We start from the raw sequence: 19,505 nt of genomic DNA, 5'->3' as shown, positions 1-19,505 counted from the left end.
AAAAAAAAAAAAAAAAAAGTGGAAACCTATAGGTCCCTCGTAGTGGAGGATTCATGTAGGAAATCCCTCAGGTACCAATATCCACAGATGCTCAAGTCCCTTAAACAAAATGGAACCTACACACATACTCCTATATACTCCAAATCATCTCTAAGTTATTTATAACAGCTAATAAAATTCATATATTCATATGGATTCAATGCAGTAGTCAGTACACAGCAAATTCAAGTTTTTCTTTTTGGAACTTAATGGAATTCTTTTTCTGAATATTCTTGACCTCAGGTTAGTTGAATCCATGGACGTAAAACCCATGAATACAGAAGGCTGACTATACAGGGAAATTTGAACACTAACCGGTTGATATGTAAGAACATCTTTAGGTGTGGCAAGAGTATTATAATCATGTTATTAAAAGATTCCTTATCTAGATCTAGCATTTTACAGGCATATGTGGGAGATAATTCAGGTTCAAGTTCCAAATACTACAACAAAGCAAGCACATGAATTTTTTTGGTTTCCCAGCACATATTAAACTTACTTTTACACTATTACTGTAATTTATTTAGTATGCAATAGCACTATGTGTTAAAAAAAAAAAAAAGAACTAGATCAGAATCAAAACGTAAGTCACCTAAAAGACTGGAAAGGATTCGGTAATTGGGATACTGCTGGCAGTGAACTGAGTAAAAGGGGGCTGGAAAAATGCAGAAGAACCCTTTTGGAGGAACTGGATGATGATCAATAAATTATACCAAACATTTAAAACAATCAATATATATACTTTATTGCTAACAAATACTAAGGATCACCTGAGCCTTCAGCAAGTTGTCATTTTTTTCCAGTGGAGGGTCTTGCCTTGATGTTGATAGCTACTGACTAATCAGGGAGGTGCTTGCTGAAAGTTGGGGTGGCTGCAGCAGTTTCTTCCTTTCTTTTTTTTTTGAGACAGAGCCTCAGCTGTCCCCCTGGGTAGAGTGCCATGGCATCACAGCTCACAGCAACAGCCAACTCCTGGGCTCAAGCGATTCTCCTGCTTCTGCCTCCCAAGTAGCTGGGACTACAGGTGCCTGCCACAATGCCTGGCTATTTTTTAGTTGCAGCCATCATTGTTGTTTGGCAGGCCCAGGCTGGACTGGAACACCTGCCAGCTTAGGTGTATGTGGCTGGCGCCTTAGCCGCCTATAGCAGTTTCTTCAAATAAGATAACCATGGTTTGTCACATCAATTTACTCTTCCTTTCATGAGTTTTTCTGTGTCATGTGATGCTGTTTGATAGCATTTTACCTACAGTAGAACTTTCTCCAAAGTTGAAGTCAATTTTCTCAAAAATAATCTTAATTATTGGGCGGCGCCTGTGGCTCAAAGGAGTAAGGCACTGGCCCCATATGCTGAAGGTGGCAGGTTCAAACCCAGCCCTGGCCAAAAACTGCAAAAAAGAAAAAATCTTAACTATTAAGATTACTAATAATCTTGGGCGGCACCCATGGCACAAAGGAGTAGATTCCATCTCAAGAAACTTGTTTGCTCATCTATAAGAAGCAATTAACAATTCCTTATCTATTTGTTTTATTATGAGATTGCAGCAATTTAGTCACATCTTCAGGTGCCACTTCTAATTCTAATTCTCGTGCTACTTCCACCACATCAGCAGTTATTTCTTCCACTAAAATCTTGAACCCCTTAAAGTCATCCAAACATTAACACCCAAACTCCTGTTAATATTGATATTCTGACCTCTTCCCATGAGTCATGAATATTCTTAATGGCATCTAGAATGATGACTCCTTTCCAGGTTTTCAATTTATTTTGTCTAGATCCATCAGAGGAATCACAACCTACAGCAGTTATAGCCTCATAAAATGTATAGTTAATCCCTGAACAACACGGGGATGAGGTATGTCAACCTCTACAAAGTCAGAACTGCACATATAACTTCTGACTCCTTAAACCCTTAACTACTAATAGCCTACTTTTTTTTTTTTTTGGAGGCAGAGTTTCACTTATTAACCCTCAGTAGAGTGCCATAATGTCACAATTCATGGCAACCTCCAACTCCTTGGGCTTAGGCTATTCTCTTGCCTCAGCCTCCCAAGTAGCTGGGACTACAGGCATCCGCTACAATGCCCAGCTATTTCTTTTGTTGCAGTTTGGCCGGGGCTGGGTTTGAACCCGCCACTCTCGGCATATGGGGCCGGCGCCCTACCCACTGAGCCACAGGCGCCGCCCCTAATAGCCTACTTTTGACCAGAAGCCTTATCTATAACATAATCAACTAACATATATTTTGTATCTTAATATAAACATATAAAATACACCCTACATTCTTATAATATAATAAGCTAGGGAAAAGAAAATGTTCTTAAGAAAATCATAAGGAAATGCCAGGTGTGGTGACATATGCCTATATGCTCAGCTACTTGGGAGGCTGAAGCAAGAGGATGTCTTCAGCCCAGGAGTTCAAGGCTGCAGTACACTATGATCACACCTGTGAATAGCTACTGCAAGTCATAAGAAAAAGAAAATATATTTACAGTACTATATTTATTGATACCATAAGTTTAAATCATCTGTTTACAAGATGAATCATCTGTCTGAAATGACAGGTAACTGCAGCTGCAGACCTCAATCTATCATGCATATCAAGCAATTCAACTTTTTCTTGTAATGTCATGAATTTGCTTTCAGCATCACTAGTGGCACTTCATATGGATCCTATAGTGTTACTGATTCAAGGTTTATTGCACTAACACAAAGAAAAATACCCCCAAACCACAAAGATCGCTTTTTTACCATGATACGCAATTTACTAGAGAGATGAATTGTTCACACTGAGATAATTAGCATCACATGGCATTTTAAGCAACTATCGGCTACATTTGAGCTCCCTGAAACAGCAACAGGAGGTGGCTACGAAATTATTACAGTAGTACAGCATGTACTGTAGTTAATTTTGAGCAGTTATGATTTAATACTACATCTTTGTTTATATTTCTTTACATGTTGTTTACATTGCATAACTGCAAATGGTGCCATGTACAGTCTGTTTTAATAAATTTAAACTTTTATTTAGTGCATACGTTTTAATAAATTTTAACTTTGTATAATAGATTTGTGTATAATAGTATCTATATCTATTTTATGCATTGACGACGTACCTTTTTCTTAATTTTTTCAGTATTTCTAGGCTACACAGTTTATCTGCAAGTTTTTCAAATAGCTGCAAATCTCCAAACATTTTTCCAATATATTTATTGAAAAAAATCCAAGAATAAATGAACCCATACAGTTCAAATCCATGTTATTCAAGGGCCAACTATATTTCTTAGATGATAAAACTTGAAAGTCAAAATTACTCTTTGCTCTATGGGCTGGAAAATGGATGTCTATTAGCACCTATGAAAACATTCATCTTGTATATCACCATTAGAACTCTTGGGTGACTGGATAGACTGTCAATGAACAGGAATATTTTGAAAGGGATCTTTTTTTAAGCAGAAGGTCTCAACAGTGGGCTTAAAATACTCAGCAAACATGCTGTAAACAGACATTCTGTTGTCAAGGCTTTGGTCTTCCATTTACAGAGCACAGGCAGAGAAGATTTAGCAATTCTGAAGGGTGATTTTCTGATTTTCAAAATGGGTAAATGAGCATTGACTTCAACTTAATTACCAGCTGCATTGGCCCCTAAAAGAGTCAGCCTGTCCTCTGAAGCAAGGTACTGACATCTCTCTAGCTATAAAAATCCTAGATGTCATCTTTTTCCAATAGAGGATGTCTCATCTATACTAAAAATTGGTTGTTCAGTGAAGCCACTTTCATCAATATTCCTTTTTTTTAGACAGAGCCTCAAGCTGTTGCCCTGGGTAGAATGCTGGCATCACAGCTCACAGCAACCCCCAACTCCTGGGCTCAAGCAATTCTCCTGCCTCTGCCTCCCATATAGGCACCCGCCACAAGGCCCAGCTATTTTTTTTTTTTTTTTGGTTGCAGTTGTCATTGTTGTTTGCCAAGCCCGGGCTGGATTTGAACCGGCCAGCTCAGGTGTATGCAGCTGGCACCTTAGCTGATTGAACCACAGGGGCCAAGCCTTTCATCAATATTCTTAGCTAAATCTTCTGGATAACTTGCTACAACTTCCACATAAGCACTTGATACTTCACACCTTACACTTTCATGTTAAGGAGACAGCTTCTCTCCTTAAACCTCATGAACCATCCTCTGCTAGCTTCAAACTCTTCTTGTGCAGCTTCACCTCTCAGCCATCACAGAATTGAAGAGTGACTTAAGGTCATGGCTTCAGGGACACTGTAGCGGATTGGATCTTCTATCTAGACCAAACTTTTTCCATATTACTAATAAGGCTGTTTGACTTTCCTGTGTACACTAGAGTGGCATTTTTAATTTTCTTGAAGAACTTTTCATTTGCACTCACATTTGACTGGTGCTGTAGGCCTAGCTTCCAGCCTACCTCAACTTTTCACACACATTCCTCACAAAGCTTAATCATTTTGAGCTTTTGATTTAAAGTGAGAGACATGCAATTCTTCACTTTACTTGAATACTTAGAGGCCACTGTAAGGTTCTTAATCGGACTAATTCCAACATCATTGTGTCTCAGGGATTCAGGAGGCCCTAGAAGAGGGAGATAGGCAAACCACTAGCTGTTGAGCAGTCAGAAGACATATAAGACTAATCAATTAAGTTCACTGTTTTACATGGGAGTGATTCAGGACACTCCAAAACAATTACATTGGTAATATCAAAGATCACAGATCACTGTAACAGATATAATCATAATGAAAAAGTATGAAAAATGCAAGAATCACCAAAATGTAATACAGAGACACAAAAGTGAATACATGCTATTATAAAAATGGCACCAGTAGACTCGCTTGAGGTAGGGCTGCCACAAGCTTTCAATTTGTAAAACACACAATATAATAGAGTATAATAAAAAGAGGTATGCCTATATATTAAAATATGTAGGGTTGAAATGAAAAACAGGTCTGAAAAAAATGTACCAAACAGGTTACTCATAGAATAGTGAATAGTGATCTTATACATAAATGATTTTTAAAAAGTACAATTATTATTATAAAAAACTGCCTTTGGCTATAAAGTAGCATAGATAACACGATCTCATTTATGTAAATATAGAGAGGGAGAGCGCACGTGCAGGATTTCTTAAAACTTAACTTTTTCTGTTATACCTTTCTGTGGCTTGTTTTTTTAAAATAATGATCATACATATTTCAACAATCAAAAGTAAAAGTGAGATTTTTGGGGGCAGTAGGGTATAGAATCTGCTTCTCAAAAACACTTGATTATTCTGAAAGATTTTAGACAAGGCATTAGCTAAACCATTTCATCTACTTTTTAATATTTTTTTCACTGTTTTTTTTTTGTTGTTGTTGTTGTTGTTTGTTTTGTTTGTTTTTCAGAGAGAGTCTTACTCTGTTGCCCTGAGTAGAGTGTTATGGCATAACAGCTGACAGCAACCTCAAACTCTTGGGCTCTAGCGATTCTCTTGCCTCAGTCTCCCCACATAGCTGGGACCACAGGTGCCCGCCAAAACACCCAGATAGTCTTACTATTTTTAGTAGAGAGGGGGGGTCTTACTCTTGCTCAGGGTGGTCCACCCACCTTGGCCTCCCAGAGTGCTAGAATTATAGGCATAAGCCACCCCAGCCTATTTCTCTATTTTTTTAAAGTAGCTTAATTCTATATCTAAAGTGTAGTAATAACAGACCTAGGCTTTTTATAATATATTTCATGAATCCCAGAAAGACACAAAACCAGGGAACAGTTCTTAAGGTTAGTCAGGTGAAGGCAGGCAAGTCAATGATGACAACCTACCTGGAAGTGAGAGCACAGATGACTTTGCTCCACTGCTCCACCACTGCCGGGTGGTGCCTCCAGTTAGCCACCATTTCCTTGGCTGTTTTCCAGTACGGAGGTGTTGGGAAGCACCGAGTACACGCTAGTAACCACACCTCAAAGAGAACACCAATCAACTTCTCTGCTAGATTCTCAGCAATGCCACCTTTCCAATAAAAAGAAAATATATCTTTGGCAAACTTATTTTAAAAATAGAATCTTTAATTCACTGAGTTAGGAGAGGTAGAAAAAATTAAAATAACTGCAATGTTAAGTTTTGACTTTGAAATAATCACTTAATAGTAAAAAAGAAAAGTGATTCTTAGTAGTTCCTGAGAAGAAAATCATGGATACATCAACAAATTATTACTTTGAAAGTTTTCAAATGGTCCTGCTCAGCTTTTACTGAAGATCTTCAACTTCCAAGCAAGAGGACAGAGGCAACCAGGAGAGAAGGAAAAGGATGAGTGCCTGTGATGAGTGAGTGACTATTTTCTGTGCCAAGTAGTTCACACATATGACCTCACATAATCCTCTTAATTCTGCAGTATGGGCAGGTTCACGTAGCCAGCAGGAATCAAAACAAACATCCAGGTCTTTCTACCACCAAACTATGCCATAAAATGCTCCAGGTGTTTTTAAAAGCCACCCTTCAAGGGAAAGACAGAGACAAATACAGGAGCAGACGGACTGGTACTGGGCAGGACAGAGACTTAACCACGAAAACAGAGCCTTTCCTCTGTTACAAGCCCTGGAACCAGGAGGAACAACAGCAGTGGTCTTTACCCTTCATAGTTCCAGAAGGCAAAGTTGGAACTAGTAGGAAAAGTTGTAAGGACATGTGTTTCAAATGAGTACAATCAAAGTTTCAACAACAAAGAACTCCAGAAGGGGATGTACTGCCTACCTCATGCTGTTGAGATCCCTGGAATGAGGAGTGAGTAGCAAAAAGCCAATTAATCAATGGCCAGCTACTGTCAAAACCAGACAGACTACTCCTATTATGGGGTTCCTTCTCACACTAAAATTCTGGACACTGCACTCAGTAAGAGTGTCAGTAGAGAGAGTACACAGATGAATGAATAAACAAGGGAACTTACAACTACATGATCAACCTGTAGCTCCTGTACACTGTGCTATAACACACAAAGCAGGGCTTCTTATAAAACTGAAAGCTTCTTAATGACTAGCTAATGAATGTTACACTGGTATATTTCCAAATAGACCACATAAAGACTTTAGAGTGAACTTCTTTTGCTGAGTGAAATACGTCCCATCACTATCAAGTTTTCAGATCCTACTTTAATAACTACTTTGTAATGAGGTGTATTATCCATAGGCTCTAATTTAATTAGTTGTTTCTTATACAGGCTCTATGCTAATATACTAAATGGGCTACAGTTCCTGTCATTATCAAACATGCATAATTCACTCAGCTCCTTCCTACATTAACAAAATCATGACTTAGTTTAGTAAAATAAGTTCATTGGTGCTGTAGTTATATTGAGGGTTTATAGCTTTTGAAGGTTTCCATTCTAAAAATTATTAACCTTGGCTTGTAAACTGTCATGTCAAATTTTAAATCCCCAATCACTCTATCATTGAGTTGAAAGATGAACTATATTTGAAGCTCAGAAATAAATTAGAAAAATAAACAAACCTTGAACAGTTGGCGGGGCCAGAAGTATGTCATTAATCTGCAGAAGAAACAACAGTAAGACTTCCCAGGTTTCTCGGGCCATGATAGATGACTCACGGGCCAGTTTCTGAATGGCTCTCAGGACCTGTAAGCATAGTCGGATCTGACTGGAACCCTGTTCCTGTCTGAAGAAGACAGATAGACAGATATCAGTAACAAACCTGGAGAAGAGATAGCAACAGCTTAAAGACAGGTGATTTAGGATGCAGCAAGCAGTGGTCTGAGAAGTTCCCTAACAGTGTCAGCAGAGAGAGCTAGACACACCCACTTCACTCTACAGCTACTTCTTTGGCACTCTCAGATGTCAACCTAGCATTCCTGAGAATGTGGAAAGCTTCTGGGAGAAAAGAAGGAATACTAGACGTGAACTTCACTTTTGGAGTTTCTATGTCTAAAATGTGCCTAACATATAACAGCAGGCACTCAACGGGTGTCTGCTGAATGAGTAAACACGTATAGCTACCCCACCTGCTCTGAACTTGAATGGCTTCTTTTGAAGTTTTGTTAAACATACATTCACAAGAATTCTGCATGTGATTTCACAAAGCTCATATTTCCCCAAAGCAAATTCTGCTAAACAAGAGCCTACTGGCTCAATGGGATAGCCTAACAAGTCTCCAAGATTGAAGAGGCAGGTAGGTATTGCCTCAGAAATGAGTATCTCCCTCTGCTGCTCTAATAAAAAAGGCAACATAACCAAACATGTGTGCTCCAAAGGTTCCCAAGATACCCACAGGGATGTGCAACCACAGCCCATGGCTAGATATGAATGCTTATCTGTGGTGGTAGGTATCACGAAAATTATGCATGGACCTTTTTTGTTCATCAGCTTTCATTAGTGTTTGTGTATTTAATATGTGGCCCAACACGAACTCTTCAATAAACATTCAAAGCCATCTGTGGGCCACAGTTGGATACCCCTGCTAGTTTCAAAACTCTCTTTAGTCTACAAGACCATTTTTTTTCAAAGGGAAATCTCATAAAGAAGGGCAATCTATCAAATAGATCAAAGCATTGTGGCTAGGATTGAAGAGGAAGATGAAATGAACCACTGACTATTTTGAGAATAGTGGAAAACTCACTATATTAGCAAACGGTGAGATGGCCTCCAGACTTCTTAGGTGAAACCTCAGACAAGTACCCAATGTTATTAAAATAAATCTTTAAGCCCAGTTTCTATACATTGTAATTTGTCACAACTAATAGAAACCTGCCTAAATCAGAGTAAGGAGTCTTAGAGCCTTCTCAAGAAATTCCAGAAAATGAAGAGATTGACCTTAGAACCCTCACCCCAATCTTAGAATAGAGATTCTCAGATTCTAGGGTATGACCCAGAAAACTGGACACTTACCCTAAAGTTGCAAGTAAATGACACTACTAAAGTTTTCCCTAAAGAAGTCAGACCTAAAGAAAAATGATAAAATAATTGCCTAGGAAAAACCAAGCACCTTCAAGAACAGGAAGATGTTCCACATTTAGTTAAAGGTGAATCTAGTCTGCAGAAAACTGTGAGGTTCAGTTTTGTGTCTGTTGCTCTGATTTACTTGAAAGAAAATAAGCTACATAATAGCCCCAAACTTCAATTAGGCATATAAGAGAAAGCCCAGAATAAAAAATAAAAATACCATTAGTGGCCCTGGAACTGGCACTCTTCCAAGCTGGCAGTAACACTGTTTGCTCCCACATGGTAACCTAGGCCTACCCACAATTTCCAGGTACCTGCCCAGTGGCAGGAAAGGAAATACCTGCTCCTTGGATGCTGAGGATCCTCCTCACTCAGAAGGCCTAAATTCAGGAGAAGGGTCCAAGTTTCTAAAGCTAAGAGAAATAAGGTAACCTTTACATAAAAATAAACAGGAAAAGTCTAAATATCAGAGATTTTCCTTTCCCCCCAATTTTTTTAAAGAGTAACTTGTGATCTTAAGAAAAACTACTTTAAAACAAAGGCTGGTGAACTATGGCCAATATGTCAAGTCTGGCCTGCCATCTGTGTAAGTAACGTTTTATTGGAACATAGTCATGTTCATTCATTTACATACTGTCTATAGCTGGCAGCTTTGATGCCATACCAGCAGAGCTGAGTAACTGTGACACCATATTGCCCATAAAGCCCAAAATACTAAATATCTGGCTCTTTACATAAAAAGTTTACCAATTGCTGATTTAGAACAATATGTTTTTTCAAAGTACTATATATTTGAACAATTAAAATCTTAATTTTTAAAAAAATGGTTCACTATTCACTCAATTATGAAAAAAATCAAACTGATGGGCAAAAGAAAAAGGTTACATCTGGGCAGTGCCTGTGGCTCAGTGAGTAGGGCGCTGGCCCCATATACCGAGGGTGGCGGGTTCAACCCCAGTCCCGGCCAAACTGCAACAACAACAACAACAAAAAATAGCCAGGCATTGTGTAGTCCCAGCTACTTGAGAAGCTGAGGCAAGAGAATCGCCTAAGCCTAAGAACTGGAGGTTGCTGTGAGCTATGACACCACAGCACTCTACTGAGGGTGACAAAGCAAGACCCTGTCTCTAAAAAGAAAAAGGTTACATCTACTCTGACTTAATCTCTAGATTTAAAATGGTAAAGGTAGTTTCCTCTATTTTGAGCATTACTTCTTAGAAAACCAACTAAATAAGTAAACTTAGTTGAAAAAAATGAATAACTGCAATTTCAAATAACTGGAGATAAGATCATAACACCAATACTTAACATTGAAAATATTCAGCAAATCTTCTTAAGACATTACTGGGCAAGTTCTATACCCTCTCAAAATTTACTAACCCATATAAATATACACTTTGGAGAAAACAAGCTAATTATCAAAGAGTAGAACAAACAATTTATATGATAGTCATGTTTTGCAAAAGATAAAAGTAAAAGCAAAAGCCTAGTTAACTCAAAGGCTATTAGGTTTTCTTTTTTCTTTTTTGCAGTTTTTGACTGGGGCCGGGTTTGAACCTGCACCTCCGGTATATGAGGCCAGTGTCCTACTCCTTTGAGCCACAGGCCCCACCCTGGCCATTAGGTTTTTTCATCAATACAAATTAACTGAGCAATGAGATGTAATAGGGTACAATGGGGAAAGAGACATAGTGACCATACCACTCATAAGACTGTCCTAAGCAAAAAGAAAAAACCCTAAAAATTAGTCTAAATGGGATGACAAGAAAGCTTTAAAGCTATTATACCATTACAAAAGAACTTGCTTACCTATAAACAACATGCTAATACTGCCAAACATTTCCTATTATTTCTATTTAAAATCAATAAATATAAGCAACAAGCACTTAATTCCCATCTTTAGTAATACAAGTACCATACTAGGTACTATGGAAACCCAGTATCTGCTCTCAAGTTGGTTAGATGGGGAAAGGAAAACTTTTTTTTTTTTTGAGCAGAGTCTCACTCTGCTGCCCTGGTAGAGTGCTGTGGCGTCACAGCTCATAGCAACCTCAAACTCCTAGGCCTGAGCAATACTCTTGCCTCAGCCTCCCAAGTAACTAGGACTACAGGTGCCTGCCACCATGCCCAGTTGGTTGTTCTACTTTTAGCAGAAACAGGTGTCTCACTCTTGCTCAGGCTGGTCTCAAACTCCTAAGCTCAAGCAATCTACTGGCCTAGGCACCTCAGAGTGCTAGGACTACAGGCATGCACCACCGTGCCTGGCCAGGAAACATACATTTTAAAAGATAAGCAATAAAACAGTAAGAGATACAAAAGTGATACAGGAAGTACCATATGGGTTTAGAGAAGGTGTGATCATTGTGGGTCTGGGTGGGTGGTCAGGTAAGACTTCTTGCAAGGCAGAATTTAAGATGGCTAATAATAGTGAACTGTGGACAACCCGGAGATGGAGAAAAGAGAAGACAGATGATGATGGGAAAGATCTTCAAGAAGTCAATCCCAGCAAAATGTTTAATTTATGAGCCTGACTAAAGAGCAGGGTTCATGCAGAATTAGCAGCATCTAGACTCTTTAGGGGCAAAATTACAGCAGGCATTTCAAGCAAGGTAAGTTGTTTACACCTAAACTGACAACCAGACTTCTTAATGGAGGTTTCTTTTTTTTCATTCAGAGATTCCAAAGTCATCGTCCTTCTATATTCAGGAAGTTAAAGTTTACAGTGCTAGTTTTCAAGATCCCTCCCCATCTGACAGACCAAAACGAGAACTTTTCCAAAAAGAGACAAGTCCCACTGCCTCTTTCACAGGCATAAAACATGGCTAAAAACAGATCTTCACAAACAGGTAGGAAACTAATGCTTTCTTCTCTACTCTTTTCTTTTTTCTTGAGACAGAATCTTGCTCTGTTGTCCTGGCATCAGCCTCACTCACAACAACCTCAAACTTCTGAGCTCAAGCAATCCTCCTGCTTCAGCCTCCCAAGTAGTTGGGACTACTGGCGCCCACCACCAAACTCAGCAATTTTTCTGTTTTTAGAAGGGACAGGGTCTTGCTCTTGCTCAGGCTAGTCTCAAACTCCTCAGCTCAAGTGATCCACCTCAGCCTCTCAGAGTGATAGGATTACAGGTACAAGCCACTGCACCCAGCCCATTCTTTTCTATATTTCTCAAAATCTTTACAATGACACGCAATTCTTTTACAATCAGAAAATAAAATTTAAGCACAAATAAGACAGATAATCTTACATTATGATATTAAGGCCCCTGCCTCAGAAGAAAGAAATAAAATCATTAACAATCCATTAAGAGCACTCTTTTGGCTTACCACAAATTTAATAACAATTTCAAATTTCTCCATTCTCTTATGAGAAAGATTCATTTTAAGGTAGAAGGCTGGTTGTCTTTTACTTAAGGCAAAAATTATGATAGGCAAAAGTACGTTTTTTTGAGAAGGAAAAGATGTCATAGTATTTTAATATCAAACAGCTATCAGATTGTAGAAGCTAGGCCAAAAAACTATAAAATGAACATATAAGGCCAGGCATGGTGGCTCATGCCTATAATCCTAGAACTCTGGGAGGCCAAGGTGGGTGGATAGCCTGAGCTCAGGAGTTCAAGACCAGCCTGAGCAAGCATAAAACCCCATCTCTACTAAAAATGAAAAACTGAGGTAAGAGGATCGCTTAAGCCCAAGAGGTTACTGTGAACTATGATACCACAGCACTCTACCAAGGGTAACAAAGTGAGGTTCTGTCTCCAAAAAAAAAAAAAAAAAAAAAAGAACATATACCTATTAAAAACTCTTAGCATACAATTATATAAGTTCATCATCTCTCCTATCATTCATATTAATACACTCTTTAATTGAATGAGTAAAGTCCCTGTTAAGACTAACAATGAAATCAGACCCTACAAAATAATAACATTTATGAATATTTTGCTATGATCCTAATAATGGGCCAGACAGGTATAGCTTACCTTGGTACGAAAAGATTTTGCAGGTGTTTTAGTATACTTTGAACATATAGATTAGGTTCTTTAATAACTGGCAATGGAATAGAATCTTTCGGCAACACTAAAGCCATAATCCAGTCTGTGTATACATCAACACAGTATTTTACAGTCTCTCCATCCAACGGAAGAGTCAGCCCATAGCAAATTACTTCCATAGTCCATTTTACCTAAACAAAATAAAACATCCATAGAGAATTATTATACATTCCTATCTATAGCTCAGTAGACTGATTTAGAATGTTAACCTTTTTTATTATCAAAAATCTCTAAATTGACAGTATATTCATCTCAATGTACATGTCAAATTTATTCTAGAGGATGCACTTTTCACATGTCAACCAGACTCATGCAACATTTCCCAAGCAAAAGATCTAAGAAGACAATAAATTACTTATTTTTAAATATAAAGCATAGGCTGGCTTTTACCCCTTAGACATTATGTTATTTGCTCTGTGAACTAAAAAGAGTCATTTCAATTTTCCAGAGAGACTGGGGGGGTGCAGATAATTTCAGATTGTTTTCTCCATTTAATTTGTATATGGGTATGTGTGACATTTAGGAAATAAAATACATAATAAATTCAGTTACATTCCATCTCCAGGTTATGCAACAGAAATAAACAATAGGAAGGAAGATGAACTGTTTAACTTTTACTTTACACTTGTTTTCCCTGCCAAAGAAAATAATACTTAAAATGAAGAATAAACACAGGTTAAGAAGGGACTGACGCTAAGTAAGATCTTAACAAGGCACTTAGCTACACTAAAGGAGTTCCAGCCTCCTGACCCATCTGAATCACATCCCAGGGGCTGAGAGAACTTAAGAGACTGCTGAACCTCCACGTATAGTAGTAAAAAATACAGTACTATGATGAAGTAGAAATAGCCCAATTTACAAAAGATGAAACTACATTCCAGACACTGTGGACTGAAAAGTTTAAGTAAATTCCAGACAAAAATTTTAGACAAGCAGATGATCAATGAACACTTACAAAACAGAAGCATAATCCCTGAGAACCAGCTTGCTGAAAAAGATCAAATCATGCTGGACAAGCTTCATTCCTTTATTAATAGGGTTACTATTTAGAGAGCTGACAATTGTATATACAGTTTTTGCTTTATGAAGCACTTTCATAAATATCATCTAACTATCACAATAACCCCATGTAAAAAGGGTAAACTATATAGTACTTACTTTATACATAAGAAAACTGAAGTTTAGCAGGATTAAGCAATTTAGCCTAAGTTAGTGGTTTATATAAGGTAGAGCTGAAAATGGGAACCCAGGTCTTCCAACAAGGAAGCTAGAAACATTAAGCTATTCTCACTATGCCATTAATGACTTCCCTCGCAAAGAGGTATCCGGGCTTCAGCAAGCAATCTGGACAAATGCAGATATCTTTATGGACAAGATAGAGACATATGCCCAGTGGACAGTAGAATGGCTAGATTTATTAGTCAAAATACTGCATGACACAGTAATGTACCAAGATTATTTGGATTAATGTACCAAGATCATTTTGGAAAAAGGTGCCCAGTGGCAATGCTAAAGGCCCTATTAAGATTTTTTTTTTTTTCCGGCTCGGCGCCTGTGGCTCAAGTGGCTAAGGCACCAGCCACATACACCCAAGGTGGCGGGTTCGAATCCAGCTCGGGCCCGCCAAACAACAATGATGGCTGCAACCAAAAAATAGCCGGGCATTGTGGCAGGCGCCTATTCCAGCTGCTCGGAAGGCTGAGGCAGGAGACTCACTTGAGCACAGGAGTTGGAGGTTGCTGTGAGCTGTGATGCCACAGCGCTCTCCCCAGGGGGACAGCTTGAGGCAGCTGTCTCAAAAAAAAAAAAAAAAAAAAGATTTTATTTTTCTTTGAGACAATGTCTTGCTCTGTTACCTGGGCTACAATGTGGTGGCACCATCATAGCTCACTGCAATCTCAAACTCCTGGGCTCAAGAGATCCTTTTGCCTTGGCCTCCCAAAGTGCTAGGATTATAGCTAAGATTTAAACTTAAAAGAAAAATACATCATGATCATCTGGAGAAATTACAAAGCTAAAAAGGATGACAACTGCTTGCTTAGGCAGCCCATGACTAAAACTGGAATGATATAGAGAAGATTAGCATGGCTCCTGTACAAGGATGATACACAAATTTGTGAAGTGTTTCATATTTTTAAGAAATAAGTAGGCTCGGTGCCTATAGCTCAGCATCTAGGGCACCAGCCACATACACTGGAGCTGGCAGGTTCAAATCCAGCCCAGGCCTGCCAAACAACAATAACTACAACCAAAAAATAGCTGGGCGTTGTGGCGGGCACCTGGAGTCCCAGCTACTTGGGGTGGCTGAGGCAAGAGAATCACTTAAGCCCAGGAGTTTGAGGTTGCTATGAATTGTGATGCCACAGTCCTCTACACGGGGTGACATAGTGAGACTCTGTCTAAATAAATAAATAAATAAAATGGATGGCAAACCTATGGGCTAAAAATTCAGGATTCAAAAAGACTTCAACAGGGCCAGGTGTGTTGGCTCAGGCCTGTAATTCTAGCACTCTGGGAGTCGAAGTGGGTGGATCCCTTGCACTTAGGAGTCAAAGACCAGCCTGAGCAAGAACAAGACCCCATCGCTACTGAAAATAGAAAAACTAGCCCAGCATTGTCCCAGCTACTCAAGAGGCTGCAGTAAGAGGACTGCTCAAGCCCAAAAGTTTGAGATTGCTATGAGCTATGAGGATGCCACGACACTCTATCCAGGGCAACAGAAACTCTGTCACAAACAAAAAGAAAAAAAAGAAAGAAGAAAGAAGAAAAAAAAGACTTCAATAGCTTAAAACCAAAGTTGAGTCTAAAAACATATACACGTACTAAATTTGTCAAGCTCAAAAACAACTACAGAGGCTAAAGGTAGAAAATACCTTTAGGTTTAAGGCTAGTAAATGTTAAAGTCTGTAACAGCATAGTGAAGCTGTGACAAATTTGGAGGAGGGGGATAGCTGCATTTAACCACCCAAGAGAAGGTATTTTAAAAGAAGTTGCAGGCCCCTAATTATTAGATGAAAGATAAAGGAGAGGTCTTTGGTGATATCTTCACACAGTAGCTTAATTTTATAATTCTAGAGAATAGCAAATTCGAGGATTATTCTCTCATATCCTCTTGAGGTCTGGAAAGGAGAATAAACAAGAGCAGAACCCGAAGACCTCAGTCTATCCACGTGCCATCTCTTCCCAGGAGAAGGCAAGTGATTACAGGCACACCAAGAGGCGAGCACCAAGGCCAGTGCTGGTCCTTAGGGGCAAGTCTAGGGTTCTCTAAAGAGAGAAAAATGCTCCTCAGACTGAGGGCCCTCACCCTTCAGTGACCCATGGCTGAGGCAGGAGCATTACCTTATATCTAAGTCTAATCTCACCTTCATGAGAACCCAAAAAATAAAGAGAAAAAACAAAGGTCTGAGAAATAGGGTACAGGTCTTAGTAAACATGAAACCTAAAGGCTGCATGAGCTTCTTCAACACAAGTTGTAATCCTGCATCTTAGCCAAAACTCATACTAGAAAATTCCTGTAGCACCTCATTTCAGGACTCTTTGATGACTTCCCACTGGCAACTTAACTGCAGCCCAGACCCCTAGACCCCCAAACAAAGGACCAATTCTAGACCTGGTCCAAGAGCCCCTACCTTTAGAACAGCAAACACAATCCCACCTACCTGGGCCCACAGCCAGAAGGGCTGAGATGCTCTGCAACACTCTGAAACCTGGAAGCCAGGCAAGGGTAGGCAGAGACATGGGAGAACTGAAGTTCAGTTAATTATGTGTAAAAAGACTTGACATAAAATAGGCCTCAGACAGGAGCCATCTTGACATAGGAATGAGGCCTTCCAAACACACCTCTATTGGAAATCAGAAGACTGTGCCTAGAGCTTAGGAGAAAGGGCCTGACACTAAAGTCTCTGACTAGACACTGAGCTCAAGTGGAGAACTGGGCATGGCTGGTAAGAAGTCCCAACAGCAAAACGGTGTATAACCCATTCCTATAAACCCCCACAAACTCTGAGTCTGTACCCTCAACTCAAATAGATCAAAATTGAGAAGATGCAGGCGGAGCCTGTGGCTCAAAGGAGTAGGGCGCCAGCCCCATATGCCAAAGGTGGAGGGTTCAAAAAAACCAGCCCTGGCCTAAAAAAAAAAAGAGAGAAGATGCACTACAATGGCAGAAATCCATTAAAAAGACAATGTTTATAAATTCTTAACAAATGCACATTTTCATACCATAGAATGAAATGAAGAAACACTTACTTCTTTGTCAGTTTTTAACAAACTCTCACTGCCAGCCACTGAAGGGGTACCTAACGCCTGCCCAAGAGGACGGACCACAGCATTTGCCACCTCTCGCCCAACACTCTCTGGATAGCTGTGCAGCACACTGGTATGGCCCTGATCATTCTGAATCACCAAATGCAGTGACCTCCACTCAGAGTACATTGTGCCGCTAAAGTACTATCCAAATGGCACCTGAAAAGATAAAACAAAAATGTATGTCAAAATATACTACTGCAAATTAATAAAAATAAATACAATGCAGATTTACTCTAGATGGCAAGATAAAACTATCAACATATTCCCTTTAGAAGACAGAAAAAAACTCTGTGGGAATGTTCAAAAACCTTAGGGTGAGATTAGATAGGAAGGTAGACTCTGAGAAGCAGCTCTCTTAGACTCTCCCCAAAAGAGCCCTCACAAGCTCTGGAGCAGAGATGGGAAGATGGCCATTGTGTAAAGGAACAAAATGATCAGATATTGGACACTCACAGTGTAAGGGTACTCCATTCTGGGAAAGAAAAACATGGGAGAATAGGAAGGGGAGACAAAGCCCTAGGATCCAAACTTTCCATAAAGTCAACAGTTTCCAAGTACTACTATGTGCTAGAAACGTTATCTCCGCAAATTCTCAGCAATGCCCTCAAATCAGACTTAAAAATTCTTTGAGAAGATTTCATTCACCACAATAGTGGTGCTCAAACTATCTCTAATGGAACACTGGGAAGTCACAGTGCTCTTTAGAAAACATATTAAGAGCTGCCACTTAGTAAGCATTTATTATACACATGTCCATAATCACTGTAACAACCCTATGAATATTCAGTAATATTACCATTGCTTAATAGATGAAAAATGAAGGCATAGTGGGGTTTGCTTCATACTTACCTTCTAACAGGGTAGAGCCAGGTTTTGAACCCACATCTGTTAGGCTCCAGGGCCTATGCTCTCAGCCATGACACGTACCACCCAGCCTCATCCTACATACTCTCCATAGCATGTACTGCCTCTCCCTATGGTGTACACTCTCCAGGAAATGATATCTAAGTCTACCACACAAATGAGGAATTTCATTTGCAAAAAACAAATCTACATGAATGCAATATAAATATTACAACCATAAATCCCATACTCATAGAAAGAATCAGGATAGTTAGTCCTTTCCAATTCATTTCTGTTAAGTTCCATTTTCCACTTGTTCTGAAATCTGCTTGCCCAGCTAGCAGTTCAAGCAAAATACATGGGTTCAATTAATCTATCCTTTAAGTTACTTTTTCTTCAAACTGGGAAGAGACCAGTATTGTTTAATTTTATCCTGAAAAACCTCATTCCAGCTCACTAAACATTAAATTTCAAGAGATGACATTTGAGGACTTACAGAAAAAAAATCAAACTCCTTAGCATGAGAGTAAGCTATTCACTATCTGGTCCCAAACTCTTTCTTCTTTCCATATATAGGAATCTGCCACTTTTTCTTTTCCTTCTGTTTTTCCTCTCCCATCCTATTCAATCTATTCAGCTTCCTTTTTTTTTTTAGACAGAGTCTCATTTTGTCCCCCTTGGTAGAATGCCATGGCATCACAGCTCACAGCAACCTCAAACTCTTGGGCTCAAGTGATTTTCTTGCCTCAGCCTCCCAAGTAGCTGGGACTACAGGCACCTGCCACAATGCCTGGCTATTTTTAGAGACAGGGTCTCACTCTGGTTCAGGCTGGTCTTGAACTCATGAGCTCAAGCAATCCACCTGCATCGGCCTCCCAGAGTGCTAGGGTTACAGGCATGAGCCACCTTGCCTGGCCCTAATCTATTCAGCTTCTTTTGCAGTCTGAGGAACTCTGGGCCCAGATGACATTCAGTGACCCTATGAGGATCTTGTGACCTATTCTTCCACCTTTGGAACTTTCCCTGAAAATGTGAAGGCAGGAGATATGGACTAGCATCTAACGAGGTACCTACAACTCAAAGGAAGGACAGATGCATCTGACTACAAAAACTGTCTCAGTTTCCTCATGGATATTCCATAAGGATTCCCCTAAGGATATCTTGGTGCTTGGAAATAAGCACTCGCACATCATGGCCCACACATGTAGTTCCATTTGCTTGGGAGGTTGAGACAAGAGGATCACTTGAGCCCAAGATTTTCAGGTCACTGGGAACTATGATGACATCACAGCACTCTACCGGCAACAGAGTGAGACTCT

At 39.5% G+C, this 19,505-nt stretch overlaps 1 protein-coding gene and 1 non-coding gene across 3 annotated transcripts in view; one reads left to right on the top strand and one right to left on the bottom strand.

The window, feature by feature from the left end:
- The window catches only part of RALGAPB (Ral GTPase activating protein non-catalytic beta subunit), a 116,715-nt gene that overhangs the window by 78,504 nt on the left and 18,706 nt on the right, over positions 1–19,505 (bottom strand). For both annotated transcript variants that reach the window (XM_012803944.2, XM_012803945.2), the window contains exons 2-5: positions 17,284–17,499; positions 12,961–13,163; positions 7,538–7,701; positions 5,857–6,043 (exon numbers count right to left, since the gene is read on the bottom strand). In XM_012803944.2, coding sequence (XP_012659398.1) covers positions 5,857–6,043; positions 7,538–7,701; positions 12,961–13,163; positions 17,284–17,469 — 740 coding nt within the window. In that variant the 5' untranslated portion in view covers positions 17,470–17,499. The remainder of the gene's footprint in view (positions 1–5,856; positions 6,044–7,537; positions 7,702–12,960; positions 13,164–17,283; positions 17,500–19,505) is intronic.
- On the top strand, positions 15,065–15,168 carry LOC111724498. The gene has a single exon (XR_002772794.1). It is a non-coding gene; the product is annotated as a U6 spliceosomal RNA (small nuclear RNA).

The sequence above is a fragment of the Otolemur garnettii genome, unplaced genomic scaffold, assembly GCF_000181295.1.
Source record: "Otolemur garnettii isolate 467f Iridium unplaced genomic scaffold, OtoGar3 scaffold00023, whole genome shotgun sequence".
NCBI lineage: Eukaryota > Metazoa > Chordata > Mammalia > Primates > Galagidae > Otolemur > Otolemur garnettii.
Note: the sequence above shows the minus strand (reverse complement) of the source record. Positions and strands in the feature narration are given on the sequence as shown.